Consider the following 24,756-nt stretch of genomic DNA (forward strand, 5'->3'; position numbering starts at 1 on the left):
AGGAATTATTATTTTATTAAATTACACGATGCTTCCAATGCAGTTCAGTATTTTCTGTTTTAAATAAAATCGATGTACGTGTAAATTTGGATAATCTATACCGCATTATAGATTGTATAGTGAAATGAACCCCCCCTTTCTTAAATACAATTTAAATAGATACATGACTGATTTTCTTTTTCATTTACAATGTACTTAATTATTTGACAGACTGATTAATTACAAATTATATATGGCTAATTACTTTATCATAAAGTAAAAAAAAAAATAATATCAACTCTGGCTGCTTCTTTATCACGATGTATGCGGTAGGCATCAAAGACTGAATGTTAATTCAATGATCGGTACGATCCCCAGCCAAGGTATACAAGATATACACAACGGCAGGTAACAAAATGTCAATCAATTTTCAGTATCCAATCTCGGGCTTTCATCTGATTGACAGGGGTTCACAGACCAGGTAAAATTGAGGGTGGTGCTTATTTCCTCCCCCTTTAAAGGATCGGGTTCCCTATATTTAGGACCTTTTAAAATTAGTGATCTAAGGTCCTCATTATTAACTTTATCCTGCACCTACCCCTTGTATTGACCTAATAAAGGTAACCTAATAAACCAAAGCTTTATTCGGTCAATGCCCTAATAAAGCCTCGTGCACGTATTCCAACGTTCTAAAAGCATTGTGACGTCATGAATATTGCAATGTTTACGCCATGGCGTCTTAGTTTCAACTGCAGAGATGTACCTAAATCGGTTGAAAACAGCTGTTTTTGGAGGTCCTGTAAAAATTTGTTGCAGGATAAACAAAATACATGGAGACTGTCTTGAAATATAAGCGATATTTGGGCTCGGGTCGAAAACGTGATAGAGGGCTCGGCAAGCCTCGCCCTCTATCACGTTTTCTTACCCTCGCCCAAATATCGCTTATATTTCAAGACAGTAACCATGTATTTTATATATATTTACGTCACCAGTAATAACGTGTCCAGCAGGACTATAGTTATAGGTTAAAGAAGAACATGAACATGAAGGAGGATTATTCCATATTATCCATATAAATATGAATAATCATGACACTGTTGTTCTTGAGAAGATTTTTAAATTTTTTCCTTAATATTCATATGTAAATTTTAATCTATTGTGGCCCAACATAGCCCTTAGAAGCATTATTTGAACAAAATTGAATCTACCCTACCTGAGGGTGCTTTAATATAGATATGACTTATCAAGTTTGATCTCCTTTTTGTGACTTTGGCTTACTCGCAAGGGGCATGTTTGAACAAATGAAATATGGACAGAACGAACAGTATTCAAGCACATAGTCCATTTAAACAATACAACTCAGGAGAAGAGCAATTAAACACGGACCACCAAAAACATCAGAGGCGGGATCAGGTGCCATGGAGGAGTAACCATCCCCTGGTCACACCTCATTTGACCTAATGATGTATTGTATTTGTCGATATGGTCATTGTTTCGACCAGAGAACTTACAAAATGATGAATTCAAACAAGAGACTGTTGATATCCTTGTTTCATCAACTTGTTGGTTAATAGCTTGCCTCGTTTTTAAAGTTGATTGTACATAGAACATGCAAAACCTTAGAAGAGGTTCAAGAAAGACCCTCTGGTAACAAGCAACCTTTGTTCCTAATATGATCTCTTTTTATCTCTAAAATTCAACGCTAAATTAACAATTCTTAACCCTGTGACCTTGACCATGTCCAAATGTGCAGGGTTCAAGGTCATTACATATCCCTGATAACAAATAACTTTTATAACTAAGCATGAGCCTTTAAAAGTTTATTTCAAAGCAATGACCAGACATCTGATCTATTGATCTTTGCTACTTTAGTTACAAGGTTAAATGAACTTGTTGGCATAAGCAACTATTGTACTAAAAAATAGGTAATATTTCATAAATTAGATTTATTAATCTGAAAATGCTTAGTGCCTTATTTATATAGACTAGTTTAACATAAAATAAAATTCTGAAGAGTTCATAAAAATTACATATACATGCATTAATCAATGATTTTCTAGAAAAATAATGTACAATTTGATTAAAAAAAATGTTAACAGGGTGACGGACAAACATTTATACAGAAATATGGGCAAATAAACAGGTTGCTTTCAATTTACCCCAAAGTTAACTTATAGGGGGTATAACAGAATTATAAATAGCATTAAATATGTATATGAATAAAGAAATAGGTACTGTGTATATTCTACTGTGTATATTCTAAAACAGAGGTGAGTTCTTCACAACTATGTCAGACTAGTAAGCGCCTTAAAAACAATTTTAACACATACTCAGTAATCTATGTGTATATTCTAAAGAAAACTAAATCAAAACATTCTTCACACATTAAAAATATAATAAACAAAAAAAAGAAAAACCCATTTCATCACAAATAAAATAACATTACAAATATAAGCCCCGAGTAAAGTTATGCATAATAAAGATGAATTCCTTCTTATCTACTTTGCTCTCATAAAGTTTTCAATCTGAAATACAATATAAATTTCCTACTCTTAATCCGCCAATATAAAAGTAAATCATCATATTACAACTTTGTGATTAGCAGTAGGTTTATATTATGTCATCTTCTACAAAAAATTGTAAATATTAATCAAAATGAAATCCAATCTGAGATGAAGACGTTGTTTTTGTTTAAATTTGACATATTGTTACATCTTTCATTGTTCACACTAAAAATCTCCTACCAATAAAAACTGTAAAGATTTGTGACCTGTCATTTAAAGTACCATTATATAAAGTCATACACAATTTACCTTACAATGTACTCTACCTGTTGATTATTTTTCATAAAACTCATACTGCAATAAGATGTTCTTAGAAAAAAATCAGTACACATTATCATGATATTGAATAAATATCAAATGATGAAAATCCTTGTGTTATTTAAAGAAAATTATACAAAAAAGTAGGGATGTCAACGAATATTCATTCGATGAGTTGATATTCGAATATGAATTTAAGATTCGAATATTCGGTGTTGTTCAGATCTCATAAAAAGAAGTACTGTGATTAATAAATTTTTATTAGAACAGTGCTGGGATTCTCCCTGTTTAATTTACTAGCAATCAATTTCCATCTATACTCTCTAATCTTATAGACCTACTAAAATGTTTTGAGTAAGGTGTTAAAAATTTATACAATAAATAAATGCTTTATGTATAATACAAAACGTACATTCATAGTTTTTATTAGTTAAATACGATCGGATCTAGAATCGAGGACAACAAAATTAAAACCTTCTTTAAATGTCTTAAAGATGTGAAAAGTATACCTACTTATCAAAACAACTTTAAATGATCATTGAATGAATGTCCGATAGAATCAGTCTAATTCATATTGTAAAGGGCTCAGTTTCAGAATAAATGTGTAAATTACTTGATTATCTAGGGTTGTACGTTATCCTGAATTTTATATTCATTATCGGGAAATTACTGAATTACCTAGGACAATCGTCTATATAAAATATTTGTTTTTATTTCAAACATTGACAAATATCAAATGGAATTCCTTATTGTACAACTACAAAAGTCTTCATACATTTTTACTTCCAATATAAGATTACCTACGATTTACTATTCATGAGAGAAGGATATGCATATTTTAAATAAACCAGAATTTATTTATTCTATCGAATATTCAAATATATTCGAATACTTTCATCGAATATTCGAATATGAATTATGGACAAAATTGACATCCCTAAAAAAAAGTTAACAAAGATACAGTTTTTATAGCTGGTATTTCCTCAAACTGTGCTTCTGAAGTTATGAACAGCATTATTAAGCATTATAAAAGTCATACAAGAGGCCTTCAATTATTGGTATTTTCCAATTATACAAAGAATAAGAAAATACAGTTCAAAACTATGTTGTAGTATGTCCATAAGCAGACAAATGATATTTATCAGCAGAGTCATTTTGTTACTTTTTTTTTTTTTTTTAGAATTTTCAAGTTTGCTAACTGAAAAATGTAAAGATTTAACTCTGCTATTCCTGCTGTTAATCATTAAAAAAAAGTTCTTGGACCACACCAAAGTAAAAATAAATATTTAAATGTAAAATTCGAGAGCATTATTTATGATAACAAAGTAACACTAAAAGTCATTATTCCTGTGAACAACACACACAAAAAAAAATAAAAAAATAAAATACACATCTTCACATTACCCAGTTTGACTGATCCTCTCTCGTTAACAATAAATAAACAAACTCTGATACAGAATGAGCAGAACTTTCAAGTAGTCAAGTCACATGGAAAATTTTCTAACACAAATAAGGCATGTATAAAATTATCAAATTGCCTAATGAAAATAGTGAATTGACATGAATTACAAAAGAAATAATTGAGATCAAGGAGTTAAATGCCCCCTCCAGTGAACAAATAAATAATTTTTGAGAGGCTTAAATTACAGTTGAACTTCGGTATCTCAAACACGGATTTCTTGAATACCATGGATATATGTCAAAGCTATTTGGTAGTCCCAAGCATTTTTTCTTTAAGTATTTTACTCCTAATATATCGAACCTCGGATATCTTGAAGTTTTTCCTTGTTCCGTTGAGTTCAAGATATCAAGGTTCAACTATATTATACCATTTCACTATTATACTTGTACTGATGAGTAAAACTTGATTGTGTAAACGTAGAGGCTCATCGACTTCAAGATATCAAGGTTCGACTATATTATACCATTCTCCATTATACCTATACTGATGAGTTATACTTTGATTGTGTAAATGTTCAGGTTCAACTTTCCTCTGTTCACTCATTTACAATTTTTTTTAAACACTCATGATTTTCGAAAAGAAATCTTAAAATATAATGACACAAATATTCAGCATTCATTGTGGCAAAACATTTGAAGGAAATGGCCTTTTAACAACCAATGGTTTTCCAAAAGAAAACCTATAAAATATGATTACAAAATTTACACACAAAATTTCAATTTACACACAAATTTAAAAATTAACCAGAAATCTTTAGAAAGATATCTTATTGATTTATCCCAGGAAGAGTTATATCTCTTATCAAAGGGTTATTTTCAAACTAATCATGTATAATTTTTTTTTTCTCATCTTTGTCTTGACCTTTTTCACATGTAGAGGGTATAAATATTCTTTCTCTGTTAACTTTTAAAATCCTTATTGAATTTATTCAACAAAATATGCTTTGACAATAAAAAAAATTCCCTACAGGCTAGCTCCAGAGTTTATGGTAGCCGAACAACCTTTATAATCAAACACATAAAACTGATTTAACTACTTTAATATAAAAAATAATTGTAAATTTCAAAAAAAAAAAATAAATAAATTTAGCACCTTTTTTCATTTTTTTTTTACTCATTACAAAAGACAAATTCTTAACCAAATTGACATTGTTATTGAATTTGACAGAACTATATTGTATTTCAGCATAGATAAAATTAAAAATGTATTCAAGAGTGGTGCCCTTTTTGTAGAACTCTTTTAGCACCTTCAGTCTTAGAGGCCCTTAATCTGAAGGATACTGATAATTGTAGTTGAGGGTAGTTTACTAGTCTGACCACTTTTGTCATAACAGCATCAGGCCTCTGTCTTTGTCTTCTCTCGGTCCCTTGTTTGGGACTCGAGGGAATGTAAGTCCATCACCACACGGTGTATGGGTGGAAGGGAAAAGAACATTCTTCAAAAATGTCCTACAACAACATAACAATTACAGATTGCTAATGTCCTAATACATATCAACACAACTGGAGATCTTGAACTGAAGTAAAGACATTGTTACATCATTGATTAAAGTAACAATGTTACAATGTACAAGTACAGGTGTGAGCTGCATTGCTTCCTAAAGTAGAATATACTTTACCTCCCCTTTCCAAGTCCAAAAAATATCTGCCAGTTTTTGAAAAATCCATAATGGTAAGGGTTGGTATACACCTGTATCAAGGAAACAAAAGTAAGAAATTAAACTGTACCCAAATACAGTTTAGATTTTTTTATTGAACAATTCCTACAGTTAAACTTTCAACTGGTATCTTGAACACTGATATCTCAAACACCATGGATATGTTGAAGTGATTTGGTTATTCTTTAAGTATTTTACTATTCAACTATTTTACTCTTGATCTCTACAACACTTGGATATCTCTGTTTTTTTCTTGGTCCTATTGAGTTGGAGCTAAGGCAGTTTGACTGTATTTTTACTACTGTATGTGTACTTAAAAAAAGCTGTCTTCATATTTTAGCAGCTTAGGTGCAGGCAACAGTGCGCTAATTCCTGATTTCTGTTAATAAATGAATACAACAGCAAGCTTTGTCATTTCGTACTCCTGTGTCCGACTGTGATCACTATCCAGTCTGCCATTATTTAACATTCAAAATCGCGAGCCCGATTCAAGTGTGGCCGATATTCACCATGATACATGTGCGAGATTTTATATAATACCGGTATTTAATTTGTTTTAAATCCAACTTCAATAAATGAAGTTTATTATTCATAAAGCAAATCAGCCTATAATTTACCTTGATAATGTAGTATTGACGAAAGCACTTATTAAGCATAGTTGAATCATAATTTACCCTTCTTAAAAAAAAAGATTTTTAAAAAATGGAATCCTAGATTCACTTCAAAAATCTATTATTATTACTGTTTGCATTCATAATGTGGCTTGATTGTCATGTAAATTTCACTAATAAAAGACAACTGATACATATATATTATTATAACAGTAACTTGATCCGAAGAGCCGTATCACGTCGAGTTGACAGGCGCAGATCATCAGATCAAACGAGACGCAAAGCGTCGAGTTTGATCTGATGATCCGCGCCTGTCAACTCGACGTGATACGGCTCTTCGGATCAAGTTAGTTATAATGATAAATTTATTATATACCCCTTTACAACTAGCAAAATATAATAAAAGGAAACTTTTTGGATCAATTACATACCTTTTATCCATTAAACAAACCATTTTGTCGAGGAACTTTTTGATGCGCGAGAATAAAAACGTCATTTATCTGTGTACTACGTCATCAGTTTCAGAGAGGGGTGATATGGATTCAGAAAACCACAGTGTGGTGATCCGGAACGTCGGATCACACCATCACGTGATTGCATGAATTCAACAGTAAAAGTGAGTGAAAACATTTGGGTATATAATAAAATTAGTTAAGCGGCTCTACTGCACACAACACCTTTGAACTATGTCCATGAACAATTACGTAAACTTCTGTTGTAAACTTACTTAGCTGAATGGCACTTTGGTGGGTAATAACGAGATTTTTTTGTTGGTGTAATTGCTTTAATTAAGGTCGTTATAAATGACTATCGACTTCAACCTACCCTAAGGCTAATTTCTGCCAGGTGGACAAGTTTATTTAACACTGATAATTATACCTAAGTGCTTAAAATATTTGTTTCAACAATTAAAAAAAAATAAAATAAAATAGGATTCTACTTATTTTTAATTTTAGCAGAACATCAGTAGCCCTAATTCATGATTGCGCCAACCACTCCATACATGTACCCGGTGACTGCGCTTAATTTTGAATACGTCAATTTAAGTACACATACAGTATTTTATTCCTTTTTCTTTTATCTTACCAGTCTCATTCAATTTTATTCAGTCATCAGTGAGAAAGTAAATTAGGCATTAGTATGTATTATGCCAAAGTTACTTTATATTGATCAGATTTAGTTACAACTACTCCTTGTGTAACATTCCTATCCTATTTACTTCCTGTGTAACATTTCTACCCTATAATTACTTCCTGGTTAATATCCCTATCCTATAATCTTCCTGTGTAACATTCCTATCAGATAATTACTTCCTGTGTAACAATCCTATCCTATATTTACTCTCTGTTAATCCTTACCAGTCCTAACTTTTTCAGCCTGCTGACTTCCTTCCTGTTGATGTACACTTCTATATTTGTCTCCCCCAGACTGATCATTCTGACGTGCCAACACACCAATAGTAAGAGAGCAATCACCACGGCAGAGCAGAGAACAAACTCATATACCACAGCCGTGTGGTAATGCTGATTCCTCATGTCAACTTCTAGATCCACCCCTGGCTGGTGCTGACCTCCGTGATTCTTGTTGAAAGAGGAGTTAACTGGTACAGCTGCTATACCTCCCAGGAATGGTTTCTGTGGATACCAAAAAAAATACTCGTTTTTAATCAAAAGTTGTTCATAATGGTAAAAAGAGGGATGATGCATAAAGTTGTAAGACATGCATCATGACACAGCAAAGCTGATTTTGAAATATTTATCTTATATGTTAAGCTGTGTGCATCTTTTTATTGTTATTGCATTCAACATACTATACTTATCTTGAAAATATTTTCTACAGAGTGTGAATTAAAGGATCTTTTTTTCTTATTATTACTGGGGAGAGGGATGTTGTTTTCTACTCACATTATGGTCTCCATACATAATGTCATAAGCCATATTGAGTGGATACAGAACAGCAGGGAAGGGATAATACTGAAACAAATAAAACAAAAAGACAATCTAACAGAATTGTACAAAATTGTTGGCATTACCGATCTATAGATAATAATTTGTCTGTCTGCACTTTTGCAGCAATGTATTGTAGTAATTTTCCAAAACCATTACCTTGTCACCATAAAAATGCTGTTTGAACAAGTCGACTCCTGTCACACAGACATAAATGGTCCCTGACAACATAAAAATACAAAACTGGAAGAAGTAGCGATGGTTGTAGAACCCGACACAATTGTTTATCCAAGCTTTCAGGTTGTTAGGGATAACATGGTGTATATTTTAAGATTTGAGCTACTTTTGTAAAATCCCACACATGTAAAAAGGTGTTTTGAAAAAAAAAATTTAGAATCAAGACTATACGGTAAACCAACAACAATCTGCAATAATTGTTATTCCTGATTTGTCAGTCTGAAATCCATTCTGAAACTACTAATTTTCATGACTGAAGAAATAATCTTCATAAATACACAAAAATAAATGATTTGCAGCAAAAATTGCAAGCAAAGGATGGTCTGGAAAACTCCTGTATAACTCTCAAATGTAAATTAAAGTTGGTTTACAGTATTTCATGCATTTTTATATAGTATTCAATCACTGCTCGTTTCATACTAATTTGATTTGACACTACATTCAATTAAGTTTGTTCAGATGGAAGTTAATCTATGAAATGTAGAATTTTTTTTTATATATATATCTGGCTTGTTACCAATCAAACTGACTGTGCACCTTAAGAGTAATGAAATCAGATTATTTTTCTGCATATGAAAAGATACGGCAATGGTGGTCCATTTTTAGTACACACTTGTCACAAATACTGCAGTGATGGGCTCGTGGAGGCTTTGGGGATATACACTTCTTACATATAGAAACCGTTTCTGGAATCTCCTAAAAAAGAAAAGACTTAAATTATTTTTCATTTGGAAATGTCTCTCTATTTTAAATTTTAAATAGTTTCATGTTATAGATTATTTCTTGTAAAGATACAGCTGAACTTTGGTATCTCAAACACTTATATCTCGATTTTCTAAGTACAACGGATATGTAGAAGTGACTTGGAAGTCCCAAACACTTATTAGGTCTTTCCACCTTTCTGTGGAAAGACCTATTGATTTTCTTCTGTTTATTATTATTATTCTTCTTCTTCTTCTTATTAGGTCTTTCCACCTTTCTGTGGAAAGACCTATTGATTTTCTTCTGTTTATTATTATTATTATTATTATTAGGTCTTTCCACCTTTCTGTGGAAAGACCTATTGATATTCTTCTGTTTATTATTATTATTATTATTATTATTATTATTAGGTCTTTCCACCTTTCTGTGGAAAGACCTCTTGAAATGCTTATGTTTATTATTATTATTATTATTCTTCTTCTTTTTCTTCCCGGACTTTTGAAACCGCAAGACTTATCAAAAAACTTTATAGTTCATAATACTGGATATCAAAAGTTATTCCGAAAAACGACCCCCCGTGTTTGACCTATGACCTCTTACAAAGTTATTGCCCCTTTCGCAAGAATAGCTTGTTATCGCTACTCCTTTGAAACCGTAAACCGTAGAGGTACGGAACCTTCACCAATGTCTTCGACTAATTGAGGGGACTCTTCAATCTTTTCATTGCGAAAGTATTTGTCAACCCCTTTTATGAGTTATTGCCCCTGAAAGTTTATGAAACTTACGAATAATTAAAAATTTTCAAAACGATAAGTCGTAGAGACATGGGACCAACTGCATAAGATTCATTGACCTTTGACCTTAAAATATATGCAAAGGTCAAAGGTCAAGGTCATTCAAAATATGAGAAATTAAGCTCTTTTTATATCTCTTTTGTCTTTCAACATATCCTAAATATCTTTGCATCATTAATATGTCCTCTTAAAACTATTTCAAAGATTTCATACTTGTCCCCTAAGATTTACCCCTTTAAAAGTTATTGCCCCTTTTCCTGAAAACCTTGTTATCGCTACTCCTCCGGAACCATAAACCGTAGAGACACAAAACCTTCACTAACGTCTTCAGGGTCTTTAGACACAACTTCAATCTATTCAGTGCGAAAGTATCCGATGACCCCTTATATGAGTTATCGCCCTTTAACGTCTTTGTGCTTACTATTAAACCTTATAACTTTAAAACTAAAAGTCATAGAAGCATGGGGTCAAGTGCAATGTGACCCCTAACCTTTGACCTTGAAAATTTTCAAGGTCAAAGGTCAAGGTCATTTCAAAATTTTTAAAATTTTCATTTTTTCTATCTTTCAAGCCATTTATGGATTCTTTTTGCATAAAAATTAACTTTAGAGAGTTAAATATGAAGAATATATGAAATTTAAAGAAGGTGGAAAGACCTCTAATTGTTCGAGAACAATTAGTCTACTAGTTATTATTATTTTTCCACCCCCTGATGTGATTCTATGTTTCAAAATATATCGAAAAGATTTATAGTCTATAAGAATGTACTCTTTAAAAGGTTGTTACAGTTGACCCTGCGTATATGAACTTTGACCCCTCTAAGAGTTATTACCCCTTTTGCAATAAAAGCTTGTTATCGCTACTCCTTCGAAACCGTAAACCGTAGAGGTACGAAACCTTCACCAATGTCTTCGACTAATTGAGGAGACTCTTCAATCTTTTCATTGCGAAAGTATTCGTGGACCCCTTTTATGAGTAATTGCCCCTGAAAGTTTTTGAAGTTTACAAATAATAATTTTTTTTCAAAACGATAAGTCGTAGAGACATGAAACCAACTGGATAAGATTCTTTGACCTCAGACCTTGAAATTTATGTCAAGGTCAAAGGTCAAGGTCATTCAAAATATGAGAAATTAAGCTCTAATTATATCTCTTTTGTCTTTCAATTTATACTAAGTATCTTTGCATCATTAATATGTCCTCTTAAAACTATTTCAAGTATTTCATACTTGTCCCCTAAGATTTACCCCTTTAAAAGTTATTGCCCCTTTTACTGAAAACCTTGTTATCGCTACTCCGCCTAAACCGTAAACCGTAGAGACACAAAACCTTCACCAACGTCTTCAGGATCTTTAGACACAACTTCAGTCTATCAGTGCAAAAGTATCCGATGACCCCTTATATGAGTTATAGCCCTTTAACGTCTTTGCGCTTACTATTAAACCTTATAACTTTAAAACTAAAAGTCATAGAAGCATAGGGTCAAGTGCAATGTGACCCTTGTCCTTTGACCTTGAATATTTGTTCAAGGTCAAAGGTCAAGGTCATTTCAAAATTTTTAAATTTTCATTTTTTCTATCTTTCAAGCCATTTATGGATTCTTTTTCTATAAAAATTAACTTCAGAGAGTAAAATATGAAAAATATATGAAATTTAAAGAAGGTGGAAAGACCTCTAATTGTTCGAGAACAATTAGTCTACTAGTTATTATTATTATTATTTTTCCACCCCCTGATGTGATTCTATGTTTCAAGATATATCGAAAAGATTTATAGTCTATAAGAATGTACTCTTTAAAAGATTTTTACAGTTGACCCTGCGTATATGAACTTTGACCCCTCTAAGAGTTATTACCCCTTTTGCAATAAAAGCTTGTTATCGCTACTCCTTCGAAACCGTAAACCGTAGAGGTACGAAACCTTCACCAATGTCTTCGACTAATTGAGGAGACTCTTCAATCTTTTCATTGCAAAAGTACTCGTGGAGCCCTTTTATGAGTTATTGCCCCTGAAAGTTTTTGAAGTTTACAAATAATAATTTTTTTTCAAAACGATAAGTCGTAGAGACATGAAACCAACTGGATAAGATTCTTTGACCTCAGACCTTGAAATTTATGTCAAGGTCAAAGGTCAAGGTCATTCAAAAAATAAGAAATTAAGCTCTTTTTATATCTCTTTTGTCTTTCAATGTATACTAAGTATCTTTGTACCATTAATATGTCCTCTTAAAACTATTTCAAATATTTCATGCTTGTCCCCTAAGATTTACCCCTTTAAGAGTTATTGCCCCTTTTACTGAAAACCTTGTTATCGCTACTCCTCCGAAACTGTAAACCGTAGAGAAACAAAACCTTCACCAATGTCTTCAGGGTCTTTAGACACAACTTCAATCTATTCAGTGCAAAAGTATCCGATGACCCCTTATATGAGTTATCGCCCTTTAACGTCTTTGCGCTTACTATTAAACCTCATAACTTTAAAAGTAAAAGACATAGAAGCATGGGGTCAAGTGCAATGTGACCCCTGACCTTTGACCTTGAATATTTGTTCAAGGTCAAAGGTCAAGGTCATTTCAAAATTTTAAAATTTTCATCTTTTCTATCTTTCAAGCCATTTATGGATTCTTTTTCTATAAAAATTAACTTTAGAGAGTAAAATATGAAAAATATATGAAATTTAAAGAAGGTGGAAAGACCTCTAATTGTTCGAGAACAATTAGTCTACTAGTTATTATTATTCTTCTTCCGCTGATTTTTTGTTTCGATGTTTATCGAAAAGATTATTCGTTGACCGTAAAGGTCATAAAAAGTTAGGAACAAATTTGACCCAAAGCGTATAACCTATGACCCCTTTCGCAGTTATTGCCCCTTTTGATAGAAACCTTGTTATCGCTACTCCTCCGAAACCATAAACCGTAGAGGTATGGAACCTTCACAAATGACTTCGACTAATTGAGGGGACTCTTCAATCTTTTCATTGCGAAAGTATTCGTCAACCCCTTTTATGAGTTATTGCCCCTGAAAGTTTTTGATGTTTACAAATAATTAAAAATTTTCAAAACAATAAGTTATAGAGACATGGGATCAACTGAATAAGATTCAATGACCTTTGACCATATAATATATGCAAAGGTCAAAGGTCAAGGTCATTCAAAATATAAGAAATTAAGCTCTTTTTATATCTCTTTTGTCTTTCAACATATACTAAATATCTTTGCATCATTAATATGTTCTCTTAAAACTATTTCAAAGATTTCGTACTTGTCCCCTAAGATTTACCCCTTTAAAAGTTATTGCCCCTTTTATTGAAAACCTTGTTATCGCTACTTCTCCGAAACAGTAAACCGTAGAGACACAAAACCTTCACTAATGTCTTCAGGGTCTTTAGACACAACTTCAATCTATTCAGTGCGAAAGTATCCATTGACCCCTTATATGAGTTATTGCCCTTTAATGTATTTGCGCTTACTATTAAACCTTATAACTTCAAAACTAAAAGGCATAGAAGCATGGGGTCAAGTGCAATGTGACCCTTGACCTTTGACGTTGAAAATTTGTTCAAGGTCAAAGGTCAAGGTCATTTCAAATTTGTTAAATTTTTCATTTTTTCTATCTTTCAAGCCATTTATGGATTCTTTTGGTATAAAAATTAACTTTATAGAGTAAAATGTGAAAAATATATGAAATTTAAAGAAGGTGGAAAGACCTCTAATTGTTCGAGAACAATTAGTTTACTAGTTATTAGGTCTTTCCACCTTTCTGTGGAAAGACCTATTGATATTCTTCTGTTTCTTATTTTTTATTATTTTTCCGCCGTGTGATTTTGAGTTTCAAGATATATCGAAAAGATTTATAGTCCATAAGAGTGTACTCCGTAAAAGATTTTTGCAGTTGACCCTGTGTATATGAACTTTGACCCCTCAAAGAGTTATTGCCCCTTTCGCAATATAAGCTTGTTATCGCTACTCCTCCGAAACCGTAAACCGTAGAGGTACGAAACCTTCACCAATGTATTCGACTAATTGAGGGGACTTTTCAATCTTTTCATTGCGAAAGTATTTGTCAACCCCTTTTATGAGTTATTGCCCCTGAAAGTTTTTGATGTTTACAAATAATTAAAAATTTTCAAAACAATAAGTCGTAGAGACATGGGACCAACTACATAAGATTCATTGACCTTTGACCTTAAAATATATGCAAAGGTCAAAGGTCAAGGTCATTCAAAATATGAGAAATTAAGCTCTTTTTATATCTCTTTTGTCTTTCAACATATACTAAATATCTTTGCATCATTAATATGTCCTCTTAAATCTATTTCAAAGATTTCATACTTGTCCCCTAAGATTTACCCCTTTAAAAGTTATTGCCCCTTTTACTGAAAACCTTGTTATCGCTACTTCTCCGAAACAGTAAACCGTAGAGACACAAAACCTTCAATAATGTCTTCAGGGTCTTTAGACACAACTTCAATCTATTTAGTGCGAAAGTATCCGATGACCCCTTATATGAGATATCGCCCTTAAATGTCTTTGTGCTAACTATTAAACCTTATAACTTTGAAACTAAAAGTCAAAGAAGCATTGGATCAAGTGCAATGTGACCCTTGACCTTCGACTTGAATATTTGTTCAAGGTCAAAGGTAAAGGTCATTTCAAAATTTTTAAAATTTTCATTTTTTCTATCTTTCAAGCCATTTGTGGATTCTTTTTGTATAAAAATTAACTTTAGAGATTAAAATATGAAAAATATATAAAATTGAAAGAAGGTGGAAAGACCTCTAATTGTTCGAGAACAATTAGTCTACTAGTTAGGTCTTTCCACCTTTCTGTGGAAAGACCTCTTGAAATGCTTCCGTTTATTATTATTATTATTATTCTTCCGCTACGGTTTTTTGATCCGAAAGACTTATCGAGAAACTTTATAGTTCATGATACTCGACTTCTTAAATTATTTCGAAAAACATGTGGCCAGCTATTTAACCTTTGACCCTTTCATAGTTATTGCCCCTTGTACAAAAATCCTTGTTATCGCTACTCCTTAGAAACTGTAAACCATAGAGGTACGGAACCTTCACCAATGTCTTCGCCTAATTGAGGGGACTCTTCAATCATTTCATTGCGAAAGTATTTGTCAACCCCTTTTATGAGTTATTGCCCCTGAAAGTTTTTGATGTTTATGAATAATTAAAAATTTTCAAAACGATAAGTCGTAGAGACATGGGACCAACTGCATAAGATTTAATGACCTTTGACCTTCAAATATATGCAAAGGTCAAAGGTCAAGGTCATTCAAAATATGAGAAATAAAGCTCTTTTTATAGCTCTTTTGTCTTTCAACATATCCTTAATATCTTTGCATCATTAATATGTCCTCTTAAAACTATTTCAAAGATTTCATACTTGTCCCCTAAGATTTACTCCTTTAAAAGTTATTGCCCCTTTTACTGAAAACCTTGTTATCGCTACTCCTCCGAAACCGTAAACCGTAGAGACACAAAACCTTCACTAATGTCTTCAGGGTCTTTAGACAAAACTTAAATCTATTCAGTGCTTAAGTATCCGATGACCCCTTATATGAGTTATCGCCCTTTAACGTCTTTGTGCTTACTATTAAACCTTATAACTTTAAAACTAAAAGTCATACAAGCATGGGGTCAAGTGCAATGTGACCCTTGACCTTTGACCTTGAATATTTGGTCAAGGTCATAGGTCAAGGTCATTTCAAAATCTATAAAATTTTCATTTTTTCTATCTTTCAAGCCATTTATGGATTCTTTTTGTATAAAAACTAACTTTAGAGAGTAAGATATGAAAAATATATGAAATTCAAAGAAGGTGGAAAGACCTCTAATTGTTCGAGAACAATTAGTCTACTAGTTAGGTCTTTCCACCTTTCTGTGGAAAGACCTATTGAAATTGTTCTGTTTATTATTATTATTAGGTCTTTCCACCTTTCTGTGGAAAGACCTCTTGAAATGCTTATGTTTATTATTATTATTATTATTATTATTATTCTTTTTCTTCCAGGACTTTTGAAACCGCAAGACTTATCAAAAAACTTTATAGTTCATGATACTGGATATTAAAAGTTATTCCGAAAAACGACCCAACATGTTTGACCTATGACCTCTTACGAAGTTATTGCCCCTTTCGCAAGAATAGCTTGTTATCGCTACTCCTTCGAAACCGTAAATCGTAGAGATACAGAACCTTCACCAATGTCTTTGACTACTTGAGAGGACTTTTCAATCTATTCATTGTGAAATGATTTGTCGACCCTTTCAATGAGTTATTGCCCCTGAAAGTTTTTGAAGTTTACAAATAATGAAAAATTTTCAAAACGATAAGTCGTAGAGACATGGAACCAACTGCATTAGATTCTTTGACCTCAGACCTTGAAATTTTTGTAAAGGTCAAAGTTCAAGGTCATTCAAAATTTGAGAAATTAAGCTCTTTTTATATCTCTTTTGTCTTTCATTATATACTAAATCTCTTTGCATCTTTAATATGTCCTCTTAAAATTATTTCAAAGATTTCATACTTGTCCCCTAAGATTTACCCTTTCAAAAGTTACTGCCCCTTTCACTGAAAACCTTGTTATCGCTACTACTCCGAAACCGTAAACCGCAGAGACACGAAACCTTCACTTATGTCCTCAGGGCCTTTAGACACAACTTCAATCTATTCAGTGCGAAAGGATCCGATGACCCCTTATATGAGTTATCGCCCTTTAACGTCTTTGTGCTTACTATTAAACCTTATAACTTTAAAACTAAAAGTCATAGAAGCATGGGGTCAAGTGCAATGTGACCCCTGACCTTTGACCTTGAAAATTTTCAAGGTCAAAGGTCAAGGTCATTTCAAAATTTTTAAAATTTTCATTTTTTCTATCTTTCAAGCCATTTATGGATTCTTTTTGCATAAAAATTAACTTTAGAGAGTTAAATATGAAGAATATATGAAATTTAAAGAAGGTGGAAAGACCTCTAATTGTTCGAGAACAATTAGTCTACTAGTTATTATTATTTTTCTTCCGCTGATTTTTTGTTTCAAGGTTTATCGAAAAGATTTTTTGTTCATCGTAAAAGTCATAAAAAGTTATGGACAAATTTGACCCAACGCATATAACCTATGACCCCTTTCACAGTTATTGCCCCTTTTGCTAGAAGCCTTGTTATCGCTACTCCTCCGAAACCTTAAACCATAGAGGTAGGAAACCTTCACCAATGTCTTCAGCTAACTGAGTACTCTCTCCAATCTATTCACTGAAAAAGTATTCGTCAACCCCATTACTGAGTTATTGCCCCTGAAAGTTTTTGAAGTTTACAAAAAATGAAAAATTTTCAAAACGATAAGCCGTAGAGACATGAAACTAACTGCATTAGAATCTTTGACCTTGGACCTTGAAATTTATGTCAAGGTCAAAGGTCAAGGTCATTCCAAATATGAGAAATAAAGCTCTTTTTATAGCTCTTTTGTCTTTCAACATATACAGTATATCTTAACATCTTTAATATGTACTTTTAAAACTATTTCAAAGATTTCAATCTTGTCCCCTAAGCTTAACCCTTTTAAAAGTTATTGCCCCTTGTGTGAAAAACCTTGTTATCGCTACTCCTCTGAAACCGTAAACCGCAGAGACACGAAACCTTCACTGATGTCTTCAGGGTCTTTAGACACAACTTCAAACTATTCAGTGCAAAAGTATCCGATGACCCCTTATATGAGTTATCGCCCATTAACGTCTTTGCGCTTACTGTTAAACCTTCTAACTTTAAAACTTAAGGTTGTAGAAGCATGGAGTCAAGTGCAATGTGACCATTGATTGTTGACCTTGAATATTTGTTCAAGGTCAAAGGTCAAGGTCATTCAAATTTTTTAAAAAAATTCATTTTTTTTTCTATCTTTCAAGCCATTTATCGATTCTTTTTGTATAAAAATTAACTCCAGAGAGTAAAAAAAAAGAAATAAATATGAAATTTAAAGAAGGTGGAAAGACCTCTAATTGTTCGAGAACAATTAGTCTACTAGTTATTATTATTTTTCTTCCGCTGATTTTTTGTTTCGACATTTATCGAAAAGATTTTTTGTTCATCGTAAAGGTCATAAAAAGTTATGAACAAATTTGACCCAACGCATATAACCTATGACCTCCTTCGCAGTTATTGCCCCTTTCGCTAGAAACCTTGTTATCGCTACTCCTCTGAAACCGTAAACCATAGAGGTACAAAACCTTCACCAATGTCTTCGACTAATTGAGGAGGCTCTTCAATCTATTCATTACGAAAGGATTCGTTGAGCCCTTTTATGAGTTATTGCCCCTGAAAGTTTTTGAAGTTTATAATTAATGAAAAATTTTCAAAACGATAAGTCGTAGAGACATGAAACTAACTGCATTAGATTCCTTAACCCTAGACCTTGAAGTTTATGTCAAGGTCAAAGGTCAAGGTCATTCCAAATAAGAGAAATAAAGCTCTTTTTATAGCTCTTTTGTCTTTCAACATATACAGTATATCTTTGCATCTTTAATATGTACTTTGAAAACTATTTCAAAGATTTCAATCTTGTCCCCTTAGCTTAACCCTTTTAAAAGTTATTGCCCCTTGTGCAAAAAACCTTGTTATCGCTACTCCTCTGAAACCGTAAACCGCAGAGACACGAAACCTTCACTAATGTATTCAGTGTCTTTAGACACAACTTCAATCTATTCAGTGCGAAAGTATCCGATGACCCCTTATATGAGTTATCGCCCTTTAACGTCTTTGCGCTTACTAGTAAACCTTATAACTTTAAAGCTAAAAGTCGTAGAAGCATGGGGTTAATTGTAATGTGACCCTTGGCCTTTGACCTTGAATATTTGTTCAAGGTCAAAGGTCAAGGTCATTTCAAAATTTTTAAATTTTCATTTTTTCCATCTCTCAAGCCATTTCTGGTTTCTTTTGTATAAAAATAAAGAGTAGAGAGTTAAATATGAAGAATATATGAAATTTAAAGGTGGAAAGACCTCTAATTGTTCGAGAACAATTAGTCTACTAGTTCTTAAAGTATTTTACCCTCGGTATGTCGAATCCTCAGATGTATTGAACTTTTTTGAAGCTTCCACTGAGTTCAAGATAACAAGGTTTTACTGTATTTTACAGAGATTTTAAACAAATATACTGCATACTGAACCATTTTTTTTTTATGACAAGGGTAAAATTGTTGGATTGAGAATTGAGGCATCCCCTGTGTCATGTACTAAATAAGACATGCTACAAATACTTACTCTTGGTGGATGCCCAGGGTCTGTGAAAACAGCCATTACATAATTAAACACGATATTCACAAGGAGCCAATGTCCAAAAATAAGATGGAATATGGTTTTACTGAGACTTTGTTGGTAGACATGGGGCAGGAGGCAGATGTAGAAGATGACGACCACAGATGTAGTCAGACAGACAACCAGTATCATAAAAATCTACAATGATTACATATCAATTAATGGTCCACAGACAGTCACACACATAACCAGTATCATGAAAATCTACAACAATCATAGATCACTGAATAGGTTACTGTTGTTTTTTTTTTGTTTGTTTTTTTTAAAGTACCTTTATTAATTATTATTTTATGTACTTAGTCATGTTAATACATAAATATTTAGCTGCTTTTCTTTATATGTTACATATATACTGTACATACACTTATTATGTTCTTGAAACATGTATTCACATATCAGCATCTTTGATTTAATCACAGAAATATTACCTTGAGAGATATGTCTGACAGAGAAAAAGTGAAATTAAATACTGCAATAAGTACTTGCTGATATTGTTTCCTGAAAAGTTTCAAATAAGTAAACATGTAATATTTCTTACCAAAAATTTTCTACACAATTATTCTTACCCTCCAAAAAAACCAAAGCTGTACTATATAAAAATTTATTTAGAATCCTCTTACTGGTCCAAAGTATTTGGAAAATTTGTCAACAGTCCAAAACATTGGCTCAGCTGCTGTTTCCAGTCCAACCATGTAGGAGGTGAACTCATTATAGAACAGAGTCTGTCGTAGAAGGATCAGCCAGGAAACCAGGGCTTTACATCTGGAAACCAGTCGCCGAGGAAACTCGGTCACTCTCCAACGGACTCTGGCCATTTCCCGGGAGTCACAGACTTAACACACAACAAAGTTCTCGCTCCTCCTCTTCTTTTTCATTCCAATTTCTACAATTTGTGTATAGAATAACAGTGTTTTTCTTGATCCAAAATCAAAGCCATTAAATATAGACTATGTATTAGGCAATTTCCCTAGGAAATGTAGTCATCTCCCTCAATTAACTGTGTGTGCATTTTTCCCAATTATTTTTAAGATTTCAATGTTAAATCTTCTGAAAATGGACTGTTGTTATAATACACCTGAAATACCGTTGAAAAAAATGTTCATATTGTAAATAGAGTACATGTATACAAGATGTTATAATGATTTCAACTGTTTTAGGATTTCATTTTCTGTGAGAAATTATTATCCAAAACATATTCATTAAAATGTGGGTAAAAAACACTGAATAAAGAAATCAACATCATTTTACTCTCACTAGTATGGTGATTTTGAAAACAATACAATCTGAATATCTTCCCCTTTACATCCTATCTACATGTAGATTAATAACACCCCAAACTCTCAATTGGTTGCTGGTTGTTGTTTTTGGTACCATAATTTATTCAATAAATGAACAATGAAACAGCACCCTTAAACTATCCACAGCTTTTCCAGTATTCCAAATATATGTTTTCAAGCTTGCCCTTTTTTTTTTAGTTTTTATACATGACGTTCCAGGAAAAGTAACCATGTGCATGTAGGCTTTCCTGATGCTTTTACTTGGCAAGGTTGATGCAACCAAGAAATCTTTTAAAGATATACATGCTATATAAACGTGATTTTTATGTGAAACAAAATGATTAAATGATTTGAGAAAAATGATGTGTAATAAAAAATAATTACTTTCCACAACGTTTTACTAAATAAGTCGTTGTAATTACAAAACTCGTGTGGGGTATCCGGACCCCAACCCAGCACCCATCACTTGTATAAAATTCATATCGTAAAATACCAGAAATATGAAGGGGGAGCTTAAGAAAAGTTTGTAAGATATATAGGTAGGTAAATTGACATCCCCCTTTAAAAATAGGTTTTTCAGTTTCAAGATCTGCAATTAAGAATCCAGCCTATTCATGAATATTGACGAAGGAAGTGCGTAAACAGTATATAGACACACATGTCTGTGGGAAATCATAGACAACGAGGTACGTTGCATTTTGACTACGATTATGAATAAAAGTTAAAATCTGTCATTACAGAGTAGATCGTTTTCTTGACGCCATTTTTGTTTAGCAATCTAAAATTAGCGACGGTGTCGCATGATGCATGAATTAAAATAGAGGCATTACTTTCCTAGTAGGATAATAAATAATTATAGCGAGCGCAGCGAGCGGCGCGAAGCGCCGCTCGTCACTGCGAGCTCTAACGACAACGCCTGGGCGAAGAGAAAATTCGGACTACTGCACATTCATTCAACAGAATTTTTTTCCGCAGTAATTCTGACCCACAATGCATCACTTTTTGTTCTCGCTGCTAACTTCGTTCACGCGGTGACAACATCTAAAATTTCACAAAAAATAAACTCACCTTAATTTAATGGCTATTTCATGCAGATAGTAGATTAAACGTTCTTTGTTAAAATATTTGCACTTTTTAAACTTTGTTTATGGAAATGCAGCTAACATACGACGTCATGTGACGTCACAGTCTGTCTCGTGCGGTTTGAAGAGGCGGATCTTAAAATGAAGTGAACAATGCGCTCGCCCCAACGGTCGCACCGTCAACATATTAATTTGAGATCTTTATAGGGTGAATTCACCATGCATCGGACACCCTTGCACTTCAACAAGTTCTAGTGATATCGCTACCGACCGAATATTATCAAAACGGAACTTAACATGTAGTATGTGGTTAAAATATAAATTTTTGACACAATCGTGCCCTATTTATTGAGAAAATATCATTAAAAACCGATTTTTTCGAAATAAGTCAGAATTTACCAAGGATCGGACAATATTCACCATGCATCGGACATACGATATTTGAACCAGAAAAATATCATACCTTGATCTTGGTGCTTTAAAATTAGTGATATCGAAAGATTTTTATCTTTTATTTAAAAATTAACCTTCTTATTAAATTTGAATGACTATTTCGATCCTCAAATATGAAGAGTTTTTAGTTGCATCAAATCGCCTTAGAAAGGCTTTACAATGCTAGTATAATATGACAACTCGCGCCTTTGTCTCGTGGGTTATAATCATCTAGTTTAAACAAATAAATTGAGTCCACTTCTAGTCATCATATATCGATAATTTGTATTTTCACTGAAAATTTAGAGTTTCTATTTTCTATTTCCGTAAAAAACAGCTGTCATTTGAGTTTTACATGAAAATGGAAGTGATTACCCATGCATCGGAAAGTGTCCGATGCATGGTTAATTCGTGTCCGATGTACGGTGAAATAAACATACTAGTTAAAAACAACTCTAAAATATATAATACAAACATTGAAGTAAAATTTTTGAAAAATTTCTGTAATATTATCAATCATTGGCAAATTTTACCAAGGTCCGACCCATTCCGTTGACGTCTATTTAAAAGAACGACAACTCTAAAAATTGCAAAATCGTAAAATTCTGGTTACTCCCCTTTGATGATGCAAAATATGACGTAATTTCAAGGCCATTCTTGTGGTATTTTATCACAACATGAAAATAAAAATCGACATCATTAAAAAGTTTAATTCTTCATCTTTAAGACAGAAACAAGTAAAAACATGGGGAGACTCAGGTTCAATGAAAGTTTATTGCTTGAAGTTGTCCGAAGCAAGGTATGTGTCCGATGCATGGTTAACTCACCCTAATGCGTTCATTTCCAATTGTGTAATTTACAATATTTACTTAACTTTATTTGGTAAACAAAATAAATAAATTTCCAACTTCATTTTTAACAGACGCAAGTTATAGCGTGTATATCTTTAACATGCACTTTATTATTTTGGACATTTTTTACGAAGACAAAAACAATAAACATATTTAAATAATAAAATACACCACCTGTATCTAATTACTGTTGTCTAATCTTTTGAGTTTGAAGACCACGGTCTCCACCTCCTCTAGGCATTACTAATGTTTTTGTTTCGACTACTCTATTCACCTTCTATACCGAAGAGCTCTAAATTGAATGTTTAAACAATTCGGGGCAATAGTGTTTCGCATTAGAGATTCTTCTCCGCCAAAAGATTTTAGATATATATTCATTACATTCGAAGTATTGAAATACTGTAATTTATCCATCGAATACAATTCATATTCTCACAGATGTGTTAATTTCACAATGAAAATAACAAATTCGCTGCAAAAGTTTGCTTTTTTTTTTTTGAAAGCGTATATGTAGACCTGTAAGATGTTACAAAAATAATCAAAAATATTTACAAAAATATTATTCCTCAATTTAGACCGAGATATATGCTCAAAAGAGTGATTCGCCAGAAAGCTAAATAGCTTTTGAGAACCTAACAAAGAGAAATAATTTACAAAAACTTTGGGACGGGGTAATAATCTAAGAATCTATTTGTCATGGCGTCAGACAGTACTTACATGTACCAAGTTTAGCCAAGGCTTGTTGGTCAGGTAGTTCAACAGAATTATTGTGATAACTTGATCTTGGAAACACGCTGAACAACCAAACAAGCCAGAGCATAGGAGCTGAAATCATTATTATCACATTATACAATACAATTATACAATAATACAATATTTTGACTAACCTATATATGATTATTGTATTTTTGGCAGCTGAATAGAAAAGAAAATTCATCTTCAATCGATCCCCTGTATTGCAAATATTACAAAATCTTTCCTCTGTGGGTATAGACAAATGTCTACCTTTTTCTATGAGAGGGACGTTAAACAACAATCAATCAATCAATCAATCCATAAGTACTGATATAGATCATCTGAATGTGGTGTTAAGCAAGGCGATATCTTAAACCCATCTCCCTTCAACATAACATAAAAAATTCAGATGTGAATGCTTTATGCTTAGTCCATTAGCAAACTTTATATTGGTTTTCGTACTCTCATACATAGAAAATATAATATTGAACATGCATATTGGTGTGTATATTGGATTTCAGGAATTTATAATAAAGTCCAACCCTCCACATAGTGTCAAATGCTTTACTTAGATCGATAAAAGTTGCATAAACTTTTTGCTTTTTTGTTTTTATGATATTCCGATATAGTCTTGATTGTAAAAATATGATCTGATGTTCTGCTTTTTTCTTTGAAACCAGTTTGATTTTCACTGATTAGTGATGCATCCTTGATCAAACATAGCAATCTGAAATGAATAATCCTATTAAAAAGTTTCCCTAAATTTGATACGATGGAAATATATACCTCTGTAATTACAAGGATCAAGTTTGTTACCAGATTTAAGTTAGAGTACCAGAATATACTTTCATTCC

At 32.5% G+C, this 24,756-nt stretch overlaps 1 protein-coding gene across 1 annotated transcript; it reads right to left on the bottom strand.

Annotated features, from left to right (window-relative positions):
• Positions 1–1,784: 1,784 nt before the first annotated feature.
• Positions 1,785–23,401, bottom strand: LOC133197452 (palmitoyltransferase ZDHHC16-like). Its single transcript, XM_061333497.1, has 9 exons — positions 23,342–23,401; positions 20,146–20,408; positions 19,472–19,663; positions 9,299–9,410; positions 8,637–8,770; positions 8,436–8,504; positions 7,890–8,165; positions 5,882–5,952; positions 1,785–5,711 (listed from the first exon to the last, which is right to left on the bottom strand). The coding sequence occupies exons 2-9, from the start codon at positions 20,338–20,340 to the stop codon at positions 5,588–5,590; spliced, it is 1,173 nt and encodes a 390-aa protein (XP_061189481.1). The 5' UTR covers positions 20,341–20,408; positions 23,342–23,401; the 3' UTR covers positions 1,785–5,587.
• Positions 23,402–24,756: the final 1,355 nt, after the last annotated feature.

This window comes from Saccostrea echinata, unplaced genomic scaffold (genome assembly GCF_033153115.1).
Source record: "Saccostrea echinata isolate AGI-Se365-2 ecotype Australia unplaced genomic scaffold, CSIRO_AGI_Sech_v1 ptg000030l, whole genome shotgun sequence".
Taxonomy (NCBI): Eukaryota; Metazoa; Mollusca; class Bivalvia; order Ostreida; family Ostreidae; genus Saccostrea; species Saccostrea echinata.

What these genes read in the sequence shown, in the direction of transcription:
- LOC133197452 (XM_061333497.1), bottom strand. Translation starts at nt 20,340, where the DNA reads ATGGCCAGAGTCCGTTGGAGAGTGACCGAGTTTCCTCGGCGACTGGTT. An exon ending in ACCCTGGGCATCCACCAAGA is followed by an intron (nt 9,411 to 19,471) that starts GTAAGTATTTGT and finishes TTTCTTTTTTAG; the next exon opens with GAGATTCCAGAAACGGTTTC. An exon ending in AAAAATGGACCACCATTGCC is followed by an intron (nt 8,771 to 9,298) that starts GTATCTTTTCAT and finishes ACAACCTGAAAG; the next exon opens with CTTGGATAAACAATTGTGTC.